A 22,799-nucleotide genomic window follows, 5' to 3' on the forward strand; every position below is an offset into this window, starting at 1 on the left:
AATGCTCACACGATTTCCTCTTGTAGCCTATCCCCCCTTGTATGTTGGGCCCTCATTAGGCTATTGAAGTAAATCAATATTTGGTTTTGCGCACTGATTGGGGGTGAAGGGAGCTGCTTTTATAGGCTAATGATCACTATCAGACTCGGAACAGACCGGACCCCCAAAAAATACACTGACCCCCTGCTCCACAAGGCCAACAATGTCAGGCTCCCCTCCCCTCCCCCTAAAAGAGAAAAATATTAATAATTTATCATCGAATCGACTTCTCCCTCTGACAGATTAGATTTTAACCATTTGATTTTGTTTGGACTGGGCGTTCCCATATTATTACTTAATGACCTTCCCAGCTGCTCCTGTCCATTTTCTGTCACCAGCAACCATCTGGACACTTATTAGCACCTCAATGCATCCACGCTGCTTCCCTCCCCAAGTTGAATAAAATTAAGCCTGGTTGCAGACTTACTCTCTCACTCTCTCTCTCTCTCTCTCTCTCTCTCTCTCTCTCTCTCTCTCTCTCTCTCTCTCTCTCTCTCTCCCCCCCCCAAAATTCCCTTCTTCAAATACAATCGGTGTCATGGTTTGAGAATCTGAGTTTCAATAATAATAATAATAATAATAATAATAATAATAATAATAATAATAATAATAATAATAATAATAATAATAGGGTAATAATAACGTGAGCCACTTTAAAAAGATTTTCGATGACTTTCAACTCCAAAAATAAAAAGCAGGAAAAGCAAATGTAGGCTTGGGAATTCTTTGGGTTTTCTCTATAATTTCATTTAGTTTATTAGGCAAAATATACGATCTGGACAAATTCCTTCAACGCTTCCTATTTACACATTTAAATCACTTGGTATTTACATTAAATGAAAAAGACAAAAAAACACAATTATAGCGTCAAAAAATAATTATTATTATAATAATTATAATGAAAAATAAAAAGCCTACCAAAATGTCCCAGCCTGCCTGGGCAAAGTGGAGGGGGGTAGAGAGAGTAACATTATAGGCGCGATTATAGGCTACACAACAATAGAGGAAGTAATCCATCCATCCACAGGATATTACCAAATTACGCCATTTGTTCTGTACCGACTGAATGCTACGCTGCGTTAGGTTATTTCTCATTGTCCTTTTTGTGTATAAAGTCTTTTTTCCTGTCTTTCTTTTCTTGTTTTCCCCCAAGCAGAAAAAACCGGTGTGGATCAAGCCGAGGAGAGAGCGGTGAGGACGCGTTGCGTGGCGGGGTCTGGGGGACTCCTGCCGCTGGAAGGCAGAGACGATCTGTGGGAGGAAGAAGACAAGAGAAGGAATAAATACCCCCGCCTGTTTGGACAGCGGCTCACAGCAGCTCAGTGTCTGACTGGATGGGCTGAAACATTTGGATTTGAAACAGACTAAGACAACCCCACTCTCTCTCCTATATTCCACGTAATAATAATAATAATAATAATAATAATAATAATAATAATAATAATAATAATAATAATAATAATAATAATAATAATAATAATAATGTTACAAGTTGAAAATACTTTAGTGTGGGGAAATATATCTTACAATTATCAACAGCTTTATGATGATATTTCCAGAGGGGAGAGAGAGAGAGAGTGAGAGAGAGAGAGGGAGAAAGAGAAACAGAGAGAAAGAAAGAGAGAGAGAAAGAATTGTAGTACTGAAAACTGGGGTACACTTTTTTCTCCTCCCCTCTCTCTCTGGCAGAGCGCTCCCCTGGGCTCTGGCTCTCCCAGGGGTCTTTAGGGAAAGCACACAGCCAGACAGAGCCCGTTTTACTCGGTGACTTGATAAGTAGCCGCTCTCTTCCCCCAGAGGGAAGGAATTAACGGGAGGTGTGGAACGGGGACCCCTCCCGTCACCTACCACAAACATGTCAAACGCATGTGACTTGAGCATTATTTTGGGGAATTTGTTATATTGCTTGTATATCGCCTAAACCTATCCGATTAGCCTATTGCGTGCATGCGATATATTTGCATTGGGCCTTTTCATAGGCAGTCCCGTTATTGCTCAATAATTTTAATTATGTTATGCATTGTTATAAATATTGAGGGAGACAACAAATTTGAAAAACTATTAAATGCAGTACATTTAAATAAAAGGCTGTGGCTGATTTTTCTTCTTCTGACGATTGAATAGCCCACAAAAACATTTGTGCAAAACTTAATTGCAAAACCTGTCTCACCTGTCATGGAGGGGTCGAAAGGAAGGCTTCAGGGGCTGCGATGGAGGCGAATCGGATCTGACACCGTTTTCATGGTCTAAAAATGGAAAGAAACAGCATTCATCAATCATCAAAGGAATGCTGCACAATGCCCATAATTCTCTTTCAAGCCTACAACAACAACACAATCAACAACAACAAGAACAAAAATAATAATAATAATAATAATAATAATAATAATAATAATAATAATAATAATAATAATAATAATAATAACAACAACAGCAACATTAAATATATCGCTCACCCCCCCCCCCCCCCACCCCACACACAAACACACACACACACACACACACACACACACACACACACACACACACACACACACACACACACACACGCATTAACATACTGTACACGTGTGCCTGCATGCTGTGTGGATGAGTGTGTGTGCACAGTGCATGTATCGTTCTCAAACATATGCATGTGGGACATACTGCACACTCACTCTATTATTATTATTTTTTTATTTTTTTTATAAAGTGAGTTATAGTGAGTCATATTATAATATATATTGCCGCATAATACCTTGCTGCAGTCACTTTTAGCATGCATAGCCTATGAATTGTCTTCCATGTAACATTTGCTGTAGAAACTATACAGTATTCCTACCTATGTGCTTGGGACTGTGGCTCTCCTGCGGGGACTTGCTCTCGTTGCTGAGCGCTGCCGCAGCTGTGACCGGTGACAGCACCACCGAGGCGGGCTGCTGTGAGGGGTGGTTGTGGTGGTGATGGTGGTGGTGATGGTGCTGGTTTACTCCCAGAAATGACCTGACGTTCAGCAGGGAGTTCTGGCCGTGCAGGAAAGCGCCATTCGTCCAGTTATGGAACTTCCCAATCTGGCAAGTGTACAGTCCATGGCTGGGGAGGAAGGCTGGGTGCGTCTGGAGTTGGGGGGGTGCTGAGGGGTGAGTGGTGGCCACGGGGGACGTGGGTTTCTGGGTGGAACTGTCTGGGCTAGTCGCGGTCTCAGCTAAGGACCAGATTTTGGGCTTATTGTTAGTGGGGAGGGGGAAGCCCCCGGGCCTGTCCGGGGACAACACTCTGGTGGTGTTGTTATTGTTTCCGTCGGAGGTGTCCTTACTCCCTGGGTCCATGATCTTAGACTTGTCAAAGGCCTCATGGGCCTCCATGAAGGCCCGTCTCTTCTCCAAGCTGTCCATCTCTCCTCTCTCTTGCCTCCCCTCGTTTGATTTGTCATCATCGTCCTCGTTGCTTTGATCCCCGTCGTTATCGTCGATCTTGTCAATATCGATGCTCTCCAAATCGATCTCCTCCTCATCTTCGTTTTTCTCCGCCTCATCCCCGCTGCCGAACAAGTTGCCGTCCTCCTCGTCCTCTTTGCTCCTGGTGCCCCAGGTCACCTTGTTCTCCTTCTTGAGTCTCCTCCTGGCATTGGCAAACCAGGTGGAGACCTGTGTCAGGGTCATCTTGGTGATGATGGCCAGCATGATCTTCTCGCCCTTGGTGGGGTAGGGGTTCTTGCGGTGCTCGTTGAGCCATGCCTTCAGTGTGCTGGTGCTCTCCCGGGTGGCGTTCTTTGGCCTGGCCGGGTCCCCGTACTGGAACTGGCCGTATGGGTAGAAGGCTGGGGAGGTGTGGGCAGCGAAGCTGGCAGGATGGACGCCGGGGCTGTCCTTCAAGTCATACTGGGATCCCTGAAAGAGTTGGGATATGAGATAATGGGTTATTACACCCGGCCTTCATAGGCATAATGCAGTCCAAAACAAAGCTTTAATCTTTGTCAATATAGAGGCTGTGCTGCTGGCTATTAGTAACTAGACCCAGAGGCAATTCAAATAAGTGAAAATGGCCTCTGTCAAAAATGTCAACAGTTGCAATTGCACCTGACTCCAACTTTCCAAAAATAAGATTATCTTCTCAACTTGCAACATGCCATATGCTTTAGCCCATGACACCTGCCTCTGCAGCAGCCAACACATTCCATAATTATCAGCTTATTAACACAACACTGTATCCAGGCAAAGTTCAGACAAATCAGAGGAGCCTTGCTGTATTATGCTGAACACACACATGTCCTGCACACTGCAGCCAAACCCCCTGCACCCTCTTCAAGTGCGTCAGAGCAGTTTGAAGGCCGAGAGGAAGTTTGTGCAGCATGCCACGATAAACACTTTTGTGCGGGATTATACATGTTTAATCCCCCCTATATCGTCTTTATTCGCGTTAGACAGAATATTCAATCATATCTGTGAACACAAGTGAAGAAGTTTGTATTGTGGACCGACAGCTAATCATTTGAAGCCACTGCTAACCCAGTTTCACAAACACGCTGCAATTTTAGGCCTGATCCATCTATGAGCCAAAACTGCATAACTTGCACGTCAAGTTTATTATTACAGCTAGACGTATTTTAAGACCATAATTAACAGCCTTGCCATAATAGAACGATATGGCATGCTATACAAAATAAAGTGCACATGATTAAAACACAAGTAGGCTATCTTTATACACGTTTGTTCCATGGTCTAGACTATAGATTAATTTAAATAGATTGATTAAGGTCAGCAGGCCTGGGTTTAAAACTGCAAACCTTATTTTATTTTCATGCTTGCTAAAACACAGGCCCATACATTAAATTATTATTATGATGATTATTATTATTATTGCTGTTGTTGTTGTTGTTGTTATTATTATTATTATTATTATTATTATGAACTTATCTTAATTACATGACCATCGCATGATCAGAACAACAATATACAATTATAAGAGCAGATGTGTTAGCTACAGATGTTGTTATTAATTGCCTGTGTTCACAGAGGTAAACAAATAATAATGCAGCTGATATTTTGTTCCTGTTCAAATTAAATGCAATCGGTCAAACTCACATTTCCAACTCGGTTAAAGAAGCCATTTGAACAACCACAACTGAGTAAATGAATAATATTGGATATTAGGCATGCTGCAATGCATTGTTCTCATTTCCTATACTTTTGTTTGAGTGTCTTCTGGGAAGCAAATGCGTTGTTTTTATACGCAGGGACGCGTATGGAGTGGGAAATAGGCTAGGCTATACAGGCAACTGTTTATAAAACACGTTTAAAGATAAACAACAAATAAAAACTAAGAAAACAACCCGTCTTCTTACCATTTGCGAGAAAAGAGCCAAGTCCGCACTGGTGTAAGGCAGGAACGCGCTGTAGTTGTGCGCGTACGGGTTGGCGTACATGCCCAGCACCGACGTGACCGCCGCCGCCGTGGCGGACGGGCTCCCCCCGATTTCGGTGCTTCCTCCGCGGGACGAGGGCGTCAGCACCCCCGACCTCTCGCTCCCGTAGACCGCCTGGGAGGCACTTAAGTACTGCGGGTAGCCCAGCTGGGGAAAAGACATCTCCACCGCCGAAACAAGTCACAGCACAGGTTATATCGCCCCGACAAAACCGTGCATAAAAGAAAAAAAGTGCTTGTAAAAAAGAAACCCAGAGGAGTCAAATGGAGAGTGTTTTAAGCCAAAGTCGCAGCTGCAGACACACAAAGCAGTCAAAACAAGCCGCTCTTCTTAAATCTCGGGCTTCCTCTCTTCTATCGCTCCCTTTCCCTCCCTCTCTCTCTTTGCAAAGTCCGCTGGATGTGATCTGATCAACAATTGCGCTCCGACTGACGCGCCTGGCCCCGAGGTCTCCGGGCTGATCTCTCAGATACAATTTGAAGTTGATGCTTTGATTGGCATCCCTACTTGAGCCTGCAAGCTCCTCCTCTGTTTGGAGCAATGTGGGATAATGTGTGGATACAGAGAGTGCACATTGGCTGCTGGGGTCTCTCTCTCTCTCTCTCTCTCTCTCTCTCTCTCTCTCTCTCTCTCTCTCTCTCTCTCTCTCTCTCTCTCTCTCTCTCTCTCTCTCTCCCTGTCTCTGTCTCTCTCTGTCTCTCTCGTTCTCTCTCTCTCTGTGCGTGTTTGGACTTATTGTATGTTAAATGTTCAAGCATTAGAGTCCATTGACCGAAGGCTTTGATTGTAGTATGACAACCTGTCTACACGATTTTACAGCTGTCCGACACAGGGGGAAGTAAACCGACAGAAGAAGGAACTACTTTGAAATTGTAATTAACAGGGGGACATGGGACTCTCCACAGAGGAAACTAGTGTTTGGCATTGCCCGCTGCCGGTGCGTTTATTTAATTCACTGATTGATTGATTGATTGATTGATTGATTGATTGTTTGTTTGTTTGTTTGTTTGTTTGTTTGATTGATTGATTGATTGATTAATTGATTAACTGAGGTGTTTTCCTCCAAGTTGGACATAAATTGTTTTTACACCCGTTTCCTTCATCTTCCATTCAGTATTTATAGGCTACTGCATTTATACAAGCGAGGTAATTAGTTTCATTGCGTTTTTCCTCTCTCCTTTTCTAAATAAACCTGTTTTTAATTAATTATGAATAACCCTCCAAATAATTATCGAAGTGATGGAACATTTTAATAATTAATAATTGGGTACAAGACTTGTTTTATTACAAAACTCAGAAGGAAAACCATTTGATTATATTTTATTTTGAAATATGTTGTGTGCAGGCTATTTAAATTTGCATTTTGCTTTCATTTTCGTTTCAAAGCTTTACCAAACCTCTCTCTCTCTCTTTCTCTCTCTCTCTCTCTCTCTCTCTCTCTCTCTCTCTCTCTCTCTCTCTCTCTGTCTCTCTCTCTCTCTGTCACCCTTTGCACGTGTGTGTGGTGTGTTAAACCAGATTGTTGTTGTCCTTGTACAACAGAGCCACTTCACTTTAACGTTTCCGTGTTTTGAGTGAAATGGAACGAGGGAAAGCCAGAGACAACCGCAGAGACACCCCGCTGTATCTGTATAGTCTCTGTATAGGTTGTAACCTATACAGTCAGTGCAACGCAGGAGAGGAAAATCAATTCATGTAATTGTAACAGCCCCTGATTTGCTGGAAGTGACGTGCAAAAAAAATCACATTAACACAAACTTTTCAATTTATTATTTGAATGCTATGCATCAAATTAAGCTCATATTTACACAAGAGATCTGTTCCTCATGCCCGATTTGATACTTTTACATTCTTAAAAAAATCTCAAAAGATGCAATTCCACTGTATTTGTTCTTTTTCTTTTCTTTTCTTCTCCTTCTTTTTTTTTTGGGGGGGGGGGGGGTAAAAAAAAAGGTTAGCACTCTTTTAGGTATTGGAAGAATATTATCCACGAAAGTTGAGTTGAAAAAACAACAACAAAGCCTATAGGTTTTGGTCACATCCTCTTGAAGCGTTTATCCAATTTACAGCTCAGAAGACCAAAGTCGGACAATATATACTTCCCTTTAGCTGCCCATAGGTCAGTGACAGTGGCTCACCTATACTGTAGCCTATAGGGCGAGGGAGAGAGGAAGATGTTTTAACATTTATTTATTTATTTATTTATTTATTTATTTATTTATTTATTTATTTATTTATTTATTTATTTATTTATTAACTTCAAATAATCTCAACTCCCAAATCAAAGGGGGATATATTCTGTATAGCTCGATACCTTTAACGACTGAAGCCCAAGTCAGCCTATAGATTTTGATCTGCACCAGATGGCTCCGAGTGGATATTGCGAGGATCTGTAAAAAAAGAGAGAGAGAGAGAGAGAGAGAGAGAGAGAGAGAGAGAGAGAGAGAGAGAGAGAGAGAGACAGAGAAAACTATGTGAGGGGCACTGATGGTAATCTGGGTAGCCTAACGCATCAGAGAGGAGGGGAGGAATGGCTATTGTGATAACCCGCTGGAAATGTGTGCAGGCCAGGGGGGTAAATATGATGCTGCTGGCGGGTAGAGAATTGGGGGGTGGGGTGGTAAAGAGACTATATAGGTTGGAGACAATTAATCGAAATGATGCAATGTTAAATCAAAGACAGGGGAATTTCTGAACAACAACAATAATATAATAACGGCCTAATTCAAAATCAAATAATAAGTGCCCATATCAGCAAGATATAGGCCCCTACCCAAATTAAATGTATGTAGGCCTCCTTTACATGCAATAGCCTACTTGTCCTGGACTTGGGCATTTTTTTACACTTTCGATTGGGCAACAGGTATAGGCATATCCACTATTAATAATTTGCTAGGAACAACTCACCCTAAAATCCAAAATACATATATTCCCTCTCACCTGTAGTGCTATTTATTTTTGTGTTAGTTGCCTGAGTTTTGCCTGAGTTTTGGAGATATCGGCTGCAGAGTTTCTGCCTTCTCTCCAATACAATGGAACTGGATGGCACTCGACTTGTGGTGCTCAAAGTGCCAAAGAAATACATTTGATAAACTCAACAGCAACATAAATCATGACCCCGTTACTCAAGATAATCCACAGACATTGTTATGAGCAGTTTCATGTAGGAACAATTTTCTTTTGACCGAACTACACCTGCTAGCCGCTAGCTAGTTCCTACATGAGATTGCAAAAGAAAATAGTTCCTACATTAAACTGCTCACAACAAAGTCTGTGCATTATTTTGAGTAACCGGGTCATGATTTCTGGAAAGAGACAATGCTATTGAGTTTTTCAAATGTATTTTTGGGGTTCGAGCACTACAAGCCGAGTGCCATCAGTTCCATTGTATTGGAGAGAAGGCAGACATCTCTGCAGCCGATATCTCCAAAACTCAGGCAACTATCCCAAAATGATATAGATGGATAAATAGCACTACAGGTGAGAGGAAACATATGTCTTTTGGATTTTAGGGTGAGCTGTCCCTTTAAATTAGTGTAGGCCATGGTGCATTCATTACAAACCTGCAATATTGTATTCTACAAGTAGACTATTGGGCTTTCCCTCAATTGCCTCCTAATAGCAGCCAGTAAAGTTATAGCCTACTTTTAGTCTGCTGCTCAGTATTGTGCTTTAAGGTGCTATACAGGCTATTGAGAAATGATGAAATTTGAGGGAAAATCCATGTTTGGCAAGGTGTTCCCAAATGTAAAGTGACTGTGTTAACCCCCCCCCCCCCCATCTTATGTTGAAACCTCTGTAAAAACAAAAACAAAAAAGTTAAAAAGCTAGTGTGGCCCTGGCACGTGTTGAGGGCAATAAACGGCTTCACCGATAGGCTATTGGGTCTGTAAAAACCTCAACTTAAGTTTGTCCCAATCCTTCCACCATGCATGCACTCAGAACCTTCCACCATGCATGCACTCAGAACCTTCCACCATGCGCTCAGAACCTTCTGCCATGCGCTCAGAACCTTCCACCATGCGTTCAGAACCTTCTGCCATGCGCTCAGAACCTTCCACGCATGCGCTCAGAACTCAGAACCTTCCACCATGCGCTCAGAACCTTCCGCCATGCACTCAGAACCTTCCACCATGCACTCAGAACCTTCCACCATGCGCTCAGAACCTGCACACTTCACTTCTGATAATAGACACTTCATCCAAACAGATGAGGTGGCCTTTCACCCCGCGGCGCTGCAGGCACAAGCACAAAAAGAGCGTACGCATTTTCTTTTTTAAAGCGTATACGCTTTAAAAAAGAAAATGCCTAAGCTCTTTTTTATATCATATAGTTTTATCATGTAAATCTAGAAGGCTCTTAAGCTGTTCTGCTCAAACAGGCCCATTCTAATAAGGATAATGCATTTAGTTTGTCATGCAACAGCCTGTAGTGGCCCTGTTTTACCTTTCTGTCACCCATTTGTTCTTTATCAAGATGCATACCTGCTCTCCTTCACAATCAATTCTATTCAGCAAGTGTCTCAATAGCCAGCACAGTTAATATGGTCAGGTAGAGGCACATGATTATGTGGGCTGAAAGCTCAGCTCCACCCAAACTGTCACCCACAAAATCTACAGGAGATCAAAGGAATGGATGGTATAGGAGTCTCTCTCTCTCTCACCCCCTCTCTCACTCATATCTCTCTCTCCCCCCCTCTCTCTCTCCACTTGAATCCCTAATGCTATTAAAAGGAATAGGGCATCTCACATTCTTGCTCTGTTGGAGGACAGAACCCTCAGTCATGCACTGCTCATTCTCCAAGGCAGAAGCAGGATGGATTACGCACATATCAGCTATCTATCTATCTATCTATCTATCTATCTATCTATCTATCTATCTATCTATCTATCTATCTATCTATCTAAGTGTCTGTCTGTGTGTGTGTCTGTGTGTGTGTGTGTGTGTGTGTGTGTGTGTGTGTGTGTGTGTGTGTGTGTGTGTGTGTGTGTGTGTGTGTGTGTGTGTGTGTGTGTGTGTGTGTGTGTGTGTGTGTGTGTAAATATATACCAGAACGAAATCAAATGTGAGTTGACATGACCAGGTTTACCAGGCTACCAAACAATCACAACAAAAACACATTTCTTATAAATCAATCTATCCAGCGGAAAGATGATGAACTGTTTTACAAAGTGCTTTTTAATGAAACTAATTTGGCATCATAGCAAATTTGTCCCAGTGTTTTCTGAACAAGACCACATGTATTAATGCCATCCACAAATACATAAACAGAAATCCCCCACCACAAATTTCAAGAGTAACAAAAAAGTAAAATATTGTATTACTGGCACCGCACCCTATAGGGGGCTCCCATCATTCCTTTTGTGTTTAAAAAAAGGTAACGTTTTGTCACTTAAGTTATTAGTCTCAAAATGGATCACTGTTGTGCCATTTCTACTTTGTAAAATGCAAATGTTCCTCTGACGTCTCATGTTTTTCTCAGAGAGAAAGTCAATTATTATGAAGCTTAATTACAATCTACATATGTTTGAAGTGAGGCCCCTCCAGGCCCTTGCGGGGCCCTGGATTACTCCAGTAAGCCAAAGAGAATGAACCTGCATTACAATAACAGCAGTTATGTTGACAGTTGGCTACCACTGCAGAGGTCAAGGGTGTCTGGGTGAACTAATAACTGTGGTGAAAGATACTCCTTTCCTGCCTCTGGGAGTGCCAAAGTTGAGGAAAGGTTAAGAATCTGCAGAATGTCCCTTTTGTGCTTTTCTCGCAGATTATCGAATTATGTGTTGAAACTGAAACTCCTTTCCCCTCGCAAGATGGGAGAGGAGATGCATATCAATGATATCAATGGACCATCACAACTGTTCTCCCCTTTAACATCACACACACACACACACAAACACACACACACACACACACACACACACACACACACACACATGTTTTGTTTTAGTCCCATCTATTGTTGTTGTGTCTGTGACTTGATGTTGTCATGTTAAGTTTTTTCACGTTGCTGACCCTGTCTCGGCTAGGTCTCACTTGTAAAAGAGGTTTCAACCTCAATGTGACTTCCTGGTTAAATAAAGGTTAAACAAAAATAAAAATAAAATAAATGCACACACAGTTCCTCAGTCGTCCCTGAACTGCGTCACAGCCACAGAACTATGTCGCTGTGGGTTACAGTGAGAGGAGCACTAGTGTTACCGTGAGCCAGGAGACATCTGATACAGAGGCAACCGCCCCACGGCCCCACAGCTATAGGTAAGGAAACAAGGAATTTCCTGCATAATAAATGAGCTCTATTCTGGGTGCCAGAAGGTCAAGATGTTATACACTTGACGGCTGAACACTTGGGGTGGGGGTGGGGGTGGGGGTGGGGGCGGGGGCAGGGGCGGGGGTTAGGGGGGGGCAAAGAGGTCCTGGGCTCCAAATGTTGCCTCTGGACCCTTTTCACTGCAACCGTTTTGAGGCGGTAAAGCAGGAGGTAAAGCAGGTGTAACCGATTACATTAATGAGGCCCCTGGCACTGGAAAGCCTACTGTAAATGGACTGGAACCACCATTAATAGTATTGGTTTCCACCAGCTTTACTTCCTGCTTTACCACCTCAAAATGGTTGCTGTGAAAAGGGTCTATTGACGCAGATCCCCACAGTGCTATTTTGACCCCATGCTTCCTTCCTGGGCCAAACATTGTTTGTTTGTTTGTTTGTTTGTTTGTTTGTTTGTTTGTTTGTTGGAGGGGATAATTAAAGCATGGTACAGCATTATACTGTGTGCAGACATTTCCTTTCTTTAATTTGGATATATAAATAGGCATAGCAAAACACAATGCAAACTAATGCAAAACAAAAAAGAAAAAACTGTATATGTCCTCCCCTCCTATCTCAAAATAAAATACCTTGCCCTACCCAGTACTCAAAATAAAATGAAAATCCCCCCCCCCCCCCCCCCCTCCTTCTTTTTTTTCCACCTAAATATCAGACAGTCCCTAACTACAAAGCGCTTTGCAGCGCTAAGGAATGCTCAATACCATGGCTTCAACTAATCAGATTGCTTGATTTGAGGGATCCGTTTTATACAACCATGAGTCCATGATGTAATATTGCGATTCATTTTTCTGTCCCACGATATCGTCATGTGTATTGTGATATATTGAATTTCGATATATCATCCCATCCCTGCACAGAAGTCAATCTTTTGACCATAATGGCATTTTCTTCAGTATCTCTGATACTTTGTATGTATTCAAAAGGAAATACCATCACGTGGTGCAGTTTTCCTACAATTTCCAGGATGCAAATCAGTTATCTGCAGCTGAGTTTTGAGAGAGCCTGTCAAATGCATTGTGGGTGATGTAGGCTATGTCTTTTGCCTTGGAAATCAGATTGTTGTGAGCTAGTCAAGCAAGTCAGGAATAATGGCTGTTTTAGTCAAATATTTCCAAATACAGGTAGGTAAAATTATTACCACAGTTAGTGTGTGTGTGTGTGTGTGTGTGTGTGTGTGTGTGTGTGTGTGTGTGTGTGTGTGTGTGTTCGTGCGTGCGTACGTGCGTCCGTGTGCGTGCGTGCGTGTGTGTGTGTGTGTGTGTGTGTGTGTGTGTGTGTACCTGCATGTGAGAAGCGTTTTACTTCTACAAAGCAAAATAAAGTATGCGGATCAACTCTTACCCATGTTAATTGATGGGCGATACATGCGGTATGGAAAAATTACGCACCTGTTCTATTTTTGTCGGATCCCGCATCCCGCATACATCTGACAGATGACATGAGTGTGGGTCTGTTCACAGGCAGCTGTACCGGAGCCGTACCGCATCTGTTCCGTACGTGACTTTTGAAGTGTTTTCTGAACATCATGTCAAAAACAAAACAATGCATTTACCCTTCGAAAATCATAATATTGGTCCTCATTTGTGAAGATTATCTTGCTGAACACATGTCCCTTGTTTCATCAACTTTTGTTAACCACAGACCTTATTTCATGTATTTCACCAACATCCCCCATACAAAAGCCCTATTGACTTTTACACGTAAGAGCTGGAAGTGCTAACCAGGTCTTCTGGACTCATTCCTGCAGTACTCTGTGTACTCTCTGTATACTATGTTACTGTTAAATGTTGTGGGCAGTGCAGTATTCATGACAAGTCTCTTTGAACTCATTCTGAAACAGAGGCAAACTCACCTGGTGTCCAACCACCCTAACCCTAACCACACACCATAAGACAACAGGCCAGGGTCTGCACCCCCCCCCCCCCCCCCTTCCCCCAGGGTGTTCTCAGGCTGGGTAATGAACGGGTGGGCCCACATTGTGATGTGGTTAGGGCTGAGGGCTGAGGGGAGAGAAATGGGAGAAGGGGTGTTAATTGTTTTGGCTCTTTGCTGGGGAAACATATCAACATTAAATCTAATGGAGGTTAAAGACTCTCATTGCCATAGGGGCCGGCGCTAATGAATAGCTAGCTAGCCAAGGAGAGAGAGAGAGACAGAGAGAGAGAGAGAGAGAGAGGAGAGAGAGAGAGAGAGAGAGAGAGAGAGAGAGAAAGTAGAAAATTGAAGAGTGCTTAAACTGGTACAGCGTTTACTGGCCCTTGAAAGGTTTTTTACTATATTGAGGTGAGTGTTTTATAGAGGCGCAGACTTAAAAGGATTAACATTAAGAACTCATTAAGGCACTTTTATATGATTTTTTTTATTTTTAATGAGGGCTCTATAATCATAAACACAGCTAAAGTGAGCGACCACCAGGACAATCCTCAAAGGCTTAGAAATAAAAGAGAATTTCACCATGTACATATATATATGTGGATTTACCTTTATTCTACTTTAATTTCACCTATCTATCCTTATCTATCTATCTATCTATCTATCTATCTATCTATCTATCTATCTATCTATCTATCTATCTATCTATCTACTGTGTATATATATATACTGTATATAAAAGGGAGCTAGGACTGTTTATTTGTTTGATTGTCTGTCTGTCCCACTGATGACATCATCAGTGATGTCATAAATGCACGCACACACACACACACACACACACACACACACACACACACACAAGAAACAGGCACACACATGCACACACAAACACACACACAAGAGACAGACACACACACTGATGACAGACACACACACTGATGACATGATGAATTTGGCAATCCATGAGTAAATTCCATTATTGGCATGTGCCTTCTCCATGGATAACTCATCAAATTCTAGTGAACCACAGGCTCACAGTCCATGGTATCAATGTGCTGTAAGCCACAGGCTCACAGTCCATGGTATCAATGTGCTGTAAACCACAGGCTCACAGTCCATGGTATCAATGTGCTGTAAGCCACAGGCTCACAGTCCATGGTATCAATGTGCTGTAAGCCACAGGCTCACAGTCCATGGTATCAATGTGCTGTAAGCCACAGGCCCACAGTCCATGGCATCAATGTGATGTACATGTAAGCCACAGGCTCACAGTCCATGGTATCAATGTGCTGTAAGCCACAGGCTCACAGTCCATGGTATCAATGTGATGTAAGCCACAGGCTCACAGTCCATGGTATCAATGTGCTGTAAGCCACAGGCTCACAGTCCATGGTATCAATGTGCTGTAAGCCACAGGCTCACAGTCCATGGTATCTCAATGTGATGTAAGCCACAGGCCCACAGTCCATGGTATCAATGTGCTGTAAGCCACAGGCTCACAGTCCATGGTATCAATGTGCTGTAAGCCACAGGCAGTCCATGGTATCAATGTGATGTAAGCCACAGGCCCACAGTCCATGGTATCTATGTGCTGTAAGCCACAGGCTCACAGTCCATGGTATCAATGTGCTGTAAGCCACAGGCAGTCCATGGTATCAATGTGATGTAAGCCACAGGCCCACAGTCCATGGTATCAATGTGCTGTAAGCCACAGGCTCACAGTCCATGGTATCAATGTGCTGTAAGCCACAGGCTCACAGTCCATGGCATCAATGTGCTGTAAGCCACAGGCTCACAGTCCATGGTATCAATGTGCTGTAAGCCGCAGGCTCACAGTCTATGGCATCAATATGCTGTAAGCCACAGGCTCACAGTCCATGGTATCAATGTGCTGTAAGCCACAGGCTCACAGTCCATGGTATCAATGTGCTGTAAGCCACAGGCTCACAGTCCATGGTATCAATGTGCTGTAAGCCACAGGCAGTCCATGATATCAATGTGCTGTAAGCCACAGGCCCACAGTCCATGGTATCAATGTGCTGTAAGCCACAGGCCCACAGTCCATGGTATCTCAATGTGCTGTAGGCTAAGCCACAGGCTCACAGTCCATGGTATCAATGTGCTGTAAGCCACAGACTCACAGTCCATGGTATCAATGTTCTGTAAGTTAAAGTGTACACACGCACATCTCTTTTCCAGGTGCTGAGTCAAAAAAAGTTACTTCATGAGATTCAGGAAGACTTGCGACGCTGTTGGTACCTCCCAATATTGGGAGCTACCAACAGTGTCTTCCTGAATCTCATCAATGTGCTGTAAGCCACCTGGCTCACAGTCCATGGTATCTCAATGCATTTGTAGCAGATAAGTACAGCGAACACGTGAGATGTACATAAAAGACTGTGCACAAAGACAACACACAGATCAAAGTCGTCTTTTTGTCTCGCAATATAATTTCATGCTAAATCTGAATGAGGAAGACTCAAAAATTGGACATGAACACTGGCTTAGAAATATTCATGTAAGTATCCCATTTCAGATGAGAAAAAGAAAAGAATCAGAAAAAAGGGAGCTACAAATCTGCTTTCAGATCATACAATTCCCATGTTTATTTATCAGCAGAGTTAATTGAATTTTAAGGAAGGGCCCTTGATAGTGGTGTAAAGGATAGACTTAGATCAAATGATCAACAGACAGCAAGACAAATGGAATTTTAATTAGTTTTACTTTTTTTTATTCTGTTATCATTTTCTGGACCAGACCCCCCCCCCCCTCTCACACACACACACACACACACACACACACTTTTTGGTAGTGTATTAGTTGAATCCTGCTGTTTTTGTTGTTGCTAGAGACACTCTCCGGGATGTCTTGACCTCTCACTCCCAACACTGATATCACCTTGATCACTGATCAGAATGACTCAGTTTCGTTTGCTTTGGGGTTTTAGCTTCCTGGAGTTTTTAATTGGTTCTAAACATATTAAGATAATGGGGGGGACTTCCATCTATGAAGACGGGGGGTTGGGATGAGTCAAGCATTGCTGTCTCCTCCTGAAAGAAAAACATTTGCACTTGGTTGCTGAACGCTTTGGATATATTTTTTTCTTCTTAGTCCTTCTACAGTATAAAAACAGCTTATTCATACTCATATTTTTCAACTCACAACTTTATATACCTAACAAACATTTGTCCAGTTTACTGTTGAACCCATTCTCCTTCACCTTTGTGGAACCAGAAACAGCCCGAGGGGAGCGTGCCAATGTCCCCAGCGTCCAATGTTCCCAGGGCCCAATGTTCCCCGGAGGTTGTAACAGTCCTGCAAACACCTGGAATGTCTGGGGCAATCCTGGAAACAACCTCTCCAGGTATGAATCTTAAAAATAAATAAAAGCTGTATTCGGGACAGCCCTACGGTAAATAAAGTTCTAAAGTAAACAACATTGTCTTAATATTCATGGTGATTCAAGATACATGATACACACCTGATTAAGCCATCTATATACCACTTGGTTGAGGTATGTTATGCAAAAAAACCTCCACACACACACACACACACACACACACACACACACCACAAATCCAATGTCACCATCTGATATGGACCCGGAAAAGCAGACTTGATGACACATTGATATTGACACTGCTTATTCAGCTTACAAATACATGCTGCCCCCTCTCCACTGCTCTGCTCTCCACTGCATTGCAAGACATTTTTTAATAGCAACCTGAGGAGGAATGCCATCATTCTCGCTCTCGTTCTAGCTGTTCCATCTAAATGTTTACTCGGGGTCCCCAGGTGTTCCCCCTCATTTCCACCAGAAAATGATTTAGCCTCCATCTATCATTTGTAAAACACAGAAACAGAAAGGGGGAAAAAAATCAAAATGAGAAATCATGCACTTTTCTAATGATAATAGTATACCAACAAATGCCATGTTTGTTAGATAGTTAAAAAATCATACTCATTAAATTATTTTGGCATAATAACACTAAATCTAACATATTAACAACAATGTATGATCCGAAGTGTTTTTATCCGATAGAAAATAGTAAATTTTAAACATTCTCTATCAAACGGTTGAGTTGCCACACCATGGAACATTTTATGATGAATTGCCAACTCAACCATTTGGCAGAGCACTTAAAACAATGTTGTCCCATATAAGACATGTTTTTGTTGAATCAAGTTACATAATTCTGTTTAGTAACTTTAGATTATATAATGTGTCGAAAAAACTAAGCTTACATTTGAAAATTCAACCAAAATTAATCCACATGTCAGAGGAGTGATTTTCTGTTCCAATTTCATGGGAGCAGACTGACTGAAAAGGCTTACTGTTAAAATGCAGAGTGCCCTCTAGTGGATTTTTATTTAGCATAGCATACCTCAACCGAGTGGTAGAGGTGGCTTAACCAGGTGTGTATCATGTATCTTGAATGATAGTACCATGAATATTAAGACAATGTTGTTTACTTTAGAACTTTATCCCCTATTTGCGCTTTCGCACCTGTTTGCATGCCTTAACAATAGCAGTCCGCCTTGCACAAATGTCCAGGTGTTATATATATTCCAGTTTATTCATTTAGGAAAAAACCCTTGAGATTAATCATCTCGTTTTCGAGGGGGCCCTAAGAAGCAAAAACAAGATTCAAGGAAGTTACAATTTAAATCAGAAGAGACAAGACAAACAACAAGACTGACCATCAGCATAGGAGCGCCCCAGGGGTGCTTCTCCAGCCCCTTCTGGTATGACCTCTACACCCACGACTGCGTGGCGACTCAAACCTCTAACACCATCGTGAAGTTTGCAGACGACACAGCAGTCGTGGGGCTGATCTCGGGGAGCGACGAGACGGCCTACAGAGAGGAGGTGGGGGCCCTGGAACAATGGTGCCAGGACAACCACCTCTCTCTGAACGTCTCCAAGACCAAGGAGATCATTGTAGACTACAGGAGGGGGGGGGCGCACACCCCCCAATCACCATCAACGGCACAGTGGTGGAAAGGGTGGACAGCTTCAAGTACCTGGGAGTCAATATCCACCAGGACCTGACTTGGGCCGGCCACACCGCCACTGTTGTCAAAAAGGCCCAACAGCGAATACACGGACTCAAGCGCCTGAAGAAATTTGGGCTAAGGAAAGAAACCCTCAGGGACTTCTACAGAGGCACCATTGAAAGCCTGCTGACTGGCTGCTTCACCACCTGGTACGGGAACTGTACCACCATGGACCGCAGGGCGCTACGGAGGGTGAGGCGCGCGGCCCAGCACGTAACAGGATGTGAGTTGCCAGAACTGCATGAACTGTATAACCAGCGGTGCCTCAGGAGGTCCCTGAAGATCATCAAAGACACAAACCATCCCCACAACAACCTGTTCTCCCTGTTAACCTCAGGGAGGAGATACAGGGTTCCAAAAGCACGCACAAATCGCTTGAGGAACAGTTTATTTCCGCAGGCCACGAGACTCCTTAACATACACAAATAGTGTAGTAGCCGTACCGTACCGCACTGCAGCTGCTACCATTACGTATGTCTAATGTTTAATTGTATGTCTAATAAGGTACATGCTATTTGCACCTGTATGTCAAATACGTAGAATTTAAAATGTTTAAGCACGTCTAATGTATGCACATGACATGTGCACCTATGTGCAGTGAATATGTCTCGGACTTGTCTTATCACTATACTGCCTTATTGCTTATTGTTGCTTATTGCTTATTGCTTATTGCTTATTGCCTTATTGCTTATTGTTTTTGCACTCATATGCCTTGCTATATTTGTACTATGTTGTAAACGGAGTCCACAGCACAAGAATTTCACACGTGATACTTGTACCATGGAGTGACAATAAAAAATCTTGAATCTTGAAGACAAACAAGACAAAAGAGACAAGAACACGAAGGGCCCTATCGTTGCAATCGGCGTAGAAACTGCGTTTAAGGCCTAGCGCTAGGCCGCCTAGCGCAGTTAGTGGGTGTGGACCAGCGCACTCGCTATCTTGGTATCGGCGCTACACGCAGCCTCAACCATTATAACCACGCCTTTTAAGCATAAAATTATGCATGGTCCGCTCATTGGAGAATTGCAGTAAAGAGTCACACACTTGCCTTTTAAGCTCCAGGACAAATCCGGTAAAACCAGACAAAGCCAAGCGCTCTGCCCCCCCCCCCCCCCTCCCTTCATCCCGTCTGTCTCCATATATAGGCTATTATTCCATATTATTATGCTTCTCAAACCAATCTAACTGCAGTTTAAATACTGCAAGCATGTAAATACCCTACACTATAGCAAGATCAAAGTGAAAAGAATGTTCTAAATGCATGAGCTAGAAAAATATAGCCTATTAGATTGGTGAAAGTTTGTCCAGAAAGATATCATTTTCTCTCGCCTGCTGCAGGAAGGATGATGCACATAAATATACCCTACATTATGTAAAGTCATTGCATAAATGTGTTTTTATTGTAAAACTAAATGTGAAGTAGGGCCAAGTTATTGGAGCGGACATCACAGTATAGCACATGACAGTAGAAGCACGTCCGCTGTCACTTATCTAAATCACGTTAAATCGACAAGGGATATATATAGGCCCAGGAGGACATATATGTTTCACATAGGGTGGTGTTTTCATTTCGATGTTTTATTTGGTCCAATATTGAAATGTTCTACAATTGCGGGTTGTGTTACCATTACACATTATTTAGATCTACCTTTTATATCTATTTCGGCTCATTTGGTTGCTATTTAGTAGCTAAATGGAGCAGCACAATGCATGCTGGGACATGCCAGGCAGTGAACTTACAACTTCTTTTTCCTATGGGAAGTGTGTTGTGTCTGTCTAAGCGAGGGACTCAGAGAGAGAGAGAGAAGGGTGACAGAGAAGAGGCAGAAGAGCGCTCATCGCAACTGGCGCACTGAATAGGCCTGGTTTCAGAGAGAGACAGAGAAGGGTGACAGGGGAGAGGCAGAAGAGCGCTCCTCGCAACTGGCGCACTGAATAGGCCTGGTTTTCAAAAGCGCAAAGCGCTAAATTTATGCCAGTTGGGAAGATATCATTAGGCCGGCATTTAAGGCCAACACGCCCATTCTCGCCCATTCAGTGAGTGCGCCACGCCCATTCCGCCTAAAGCGCATTTGTCAGTGTAAAGCCATGTTGATATCTTCCCGAGGCAGGCGCAAGGCACGTTTTTTTGCGTTTAAGGCCCGTTTTAGCGCCGAAGGCCTGTGGGAGAATAGGGGCCTATAACTACGGCAATTAACACCCAAGTATCAGTTAGATAATATAGCAAAATAAATAAAATTAAAATAAACCAAAATAATAATCAGTAATACGTATCGTATTTTCAGTGAACTGTAGAGAACATGTACAATAGCAGATATATATATATATATCATATATATACACATACATATAAATATACATATTCAAGCACATACATATACATCACATGCATATATACATACACACATAATTGCTCATTTATACATTCACATTTATGCACCACACAATGGTCATATACTACGCAATATATATAAATATATATGTATATATAAAGACTGTTACTATATATCAACGGAAACAGGAGCACGCCGATTCAAGACAAGAAGACAGACTTTTTTTTTTATATGTTAAAAGATGTAATGGTTCGTATGTCTGGGGATAATTTATTCCAGTCTGAGGGGGCTTTGAACCTAAATGCTCTCTTTCCAGATGTTTTCCTAACTGCAGGAATGAAAAAATAGTACTGTGAAGAGTGTCTTAGCTGATATGTTCTTCTGTAAATAAAGAGGATAGTTAAAATGTATACATTTAAAAATAACTTGCAACCAGTGAGTGTGTCTTCTTGTACTGAGTGGCGGTCATTTAAGTGCATACATTGTACAGTGATGAGTGGTAAAAGGACATCCGAGTACAAATCTAGAGGTTATTGTATGCTGTGTTCAGAGGTTGAAGATTGGTTTTGGATGGATTTTGATAGACAACATCTGCATAATCACAGAAATAAGTTGAATGGCAAGTTTCTGTCGTACACAACAAGTAAAGCAGTTTCTAGATCTAAATAAGACACTAGTTCCAAATTTAATTTTATGGAGTGTGTGATCAATATGAGGCTTGAATGTGAGCTCAGAGTCAAGCCAAACACCAATATAGTTAACTTGATCAACTTTATGCAAAACAGTATCATCATTACACTTTATAATTAAGTTATTAGAGTTTGTTTAAGTGTTTGTTTTGAACCAAAGACCATAATGAAATATTTTGTTTTGTTGAGCAGTAGTTTGTTAGATAGAAGCCAGTTTTGTAGTGCGTTAAAATCAGATTGAAGATCAGTTTGGATTTGTTGAAGGTTAGGTTTGGAAGTATAGATGACCATATCGTCTGCATAAAGTTGAACAGATGAGTTGGAGCAAATTACAGGGAGATCATTAATAAAAATAGAGAAGAGAAGTGGACCTAGCGTCGAGCCCTGAGGTACACCTCTTTGTTGAATAAAGAGATCTGATGTTCTCCCTTCTATGGCAACACATTGTTTTCTGTTGTGTAAATAAGAATTGAACCAGAGTAGTGCACTAAGAGAAAGACCAACTGGGTGAAGTTGATCTAAAAGTAAGTAGTGATCAACCAAATCAAAGGCCTTTTTAAGGTCAATAAAAATGGCTCCTGTGAGATTGCCAGTATCGGATGATGAAAACACATCATTGGTAAGTTTTAAGAGTGCAGTACTGGTTGAGTGATTAGGTCTAAATCCGGACTGAAATGGCGACAGGATGTTGTTTATCTTAAGGTAATGTGACAATTGATTACAAATCAGTTTTTCAAATATTTTAGCAAAAGAACAGATTATGGATATGGGTCTATAATTATTAGGATCAACAATGTCACCACCTTTGTGAAGTGGGGTGATGCGAGAACATTTCCAGATATCTGGCAGCTCACAGGTAGATAAAGACATGTTAACACGATTTTCAGACGGCAGCCCGTCTTTATTGTCACACAACACACTACAACACATGCATGCAGCCACTACACACACTCATGCTGACGGTGGCCGGTGAAATATGTCCTCTGCATTTGACCCATCCAGGCTTGTCCTTTCCTCCAGGGGGCAGGCCAGGAGCAGTGGTCGCTATTTCTTTCCAGCGCCCGGGGACCTTCA

General features: G+C 42.3%; 1 protein-coding gene across 1 annotated transcript; it reads right to left on the reverse strand.

Moving 5' to 3' along the window:
* Window positions 1-840: 840 nt before the first annotated feature.
* On the reverse strand, window positions 841-5,801 carry irx1a (iroquois homeobox 1a). Its single transcript, XM_083644197.1, has 4 exons — window positions 5,363-5,801; window positions 2,861-3,908; window positions 2,210-2,285; window positions 841-1,290 (listed from the first exon to the last, which is right to left on the reverse strand). The coding sequence occupies exons 1-4, from the start codon at window positions 5,603-5,605 to the stop codon at window positions 1,212-1,214; spliced, it is 1,446 nt and encodes a 481-aa protein (XP_083500323.1). The 5' UTR covers window positions 5,606-5,801; the 3' UTR covers window positions 841-1,211.
* Window positions 5,802-22,799: the final 16,998 nt, after the last annotated feature.

This window comes from Poromitra crassiceps, assembly GCF_964638095.1.
Source record: "Poromitra crassiceps genome assembly, chromosome: 1".
NCBI classification, from domain to species: Eukaryota; Metazoa; Chordata; class Actinopteri; order Beryciformes; family Melamphaidae; genus Poromitra; species Poromitra crassiceps.

Coding starts and splice junctions, on each gene's coding strand:
- irx1a (XM_083644197.1), bottom strand. CDS start 5,605: ATGTCTTTTCCCCAGCTGGGCTACCCGCAGTACTTAAGTGCCTCCCAG. Junction 3,909..5,362: donor TGGCTCTTTTCTCGCAAATG/GTAAGAAGACGG, acceptor CAACTCTTTCAG/GGATCCCAGTATGACTTGAA. Junction 2,286..2,860: donor CCACAGTCCCAAGCACATAG/GTAGGAATACTG, acceptor TTCCATTTTTAG/ACCATGAAAACGGTGTCAGA.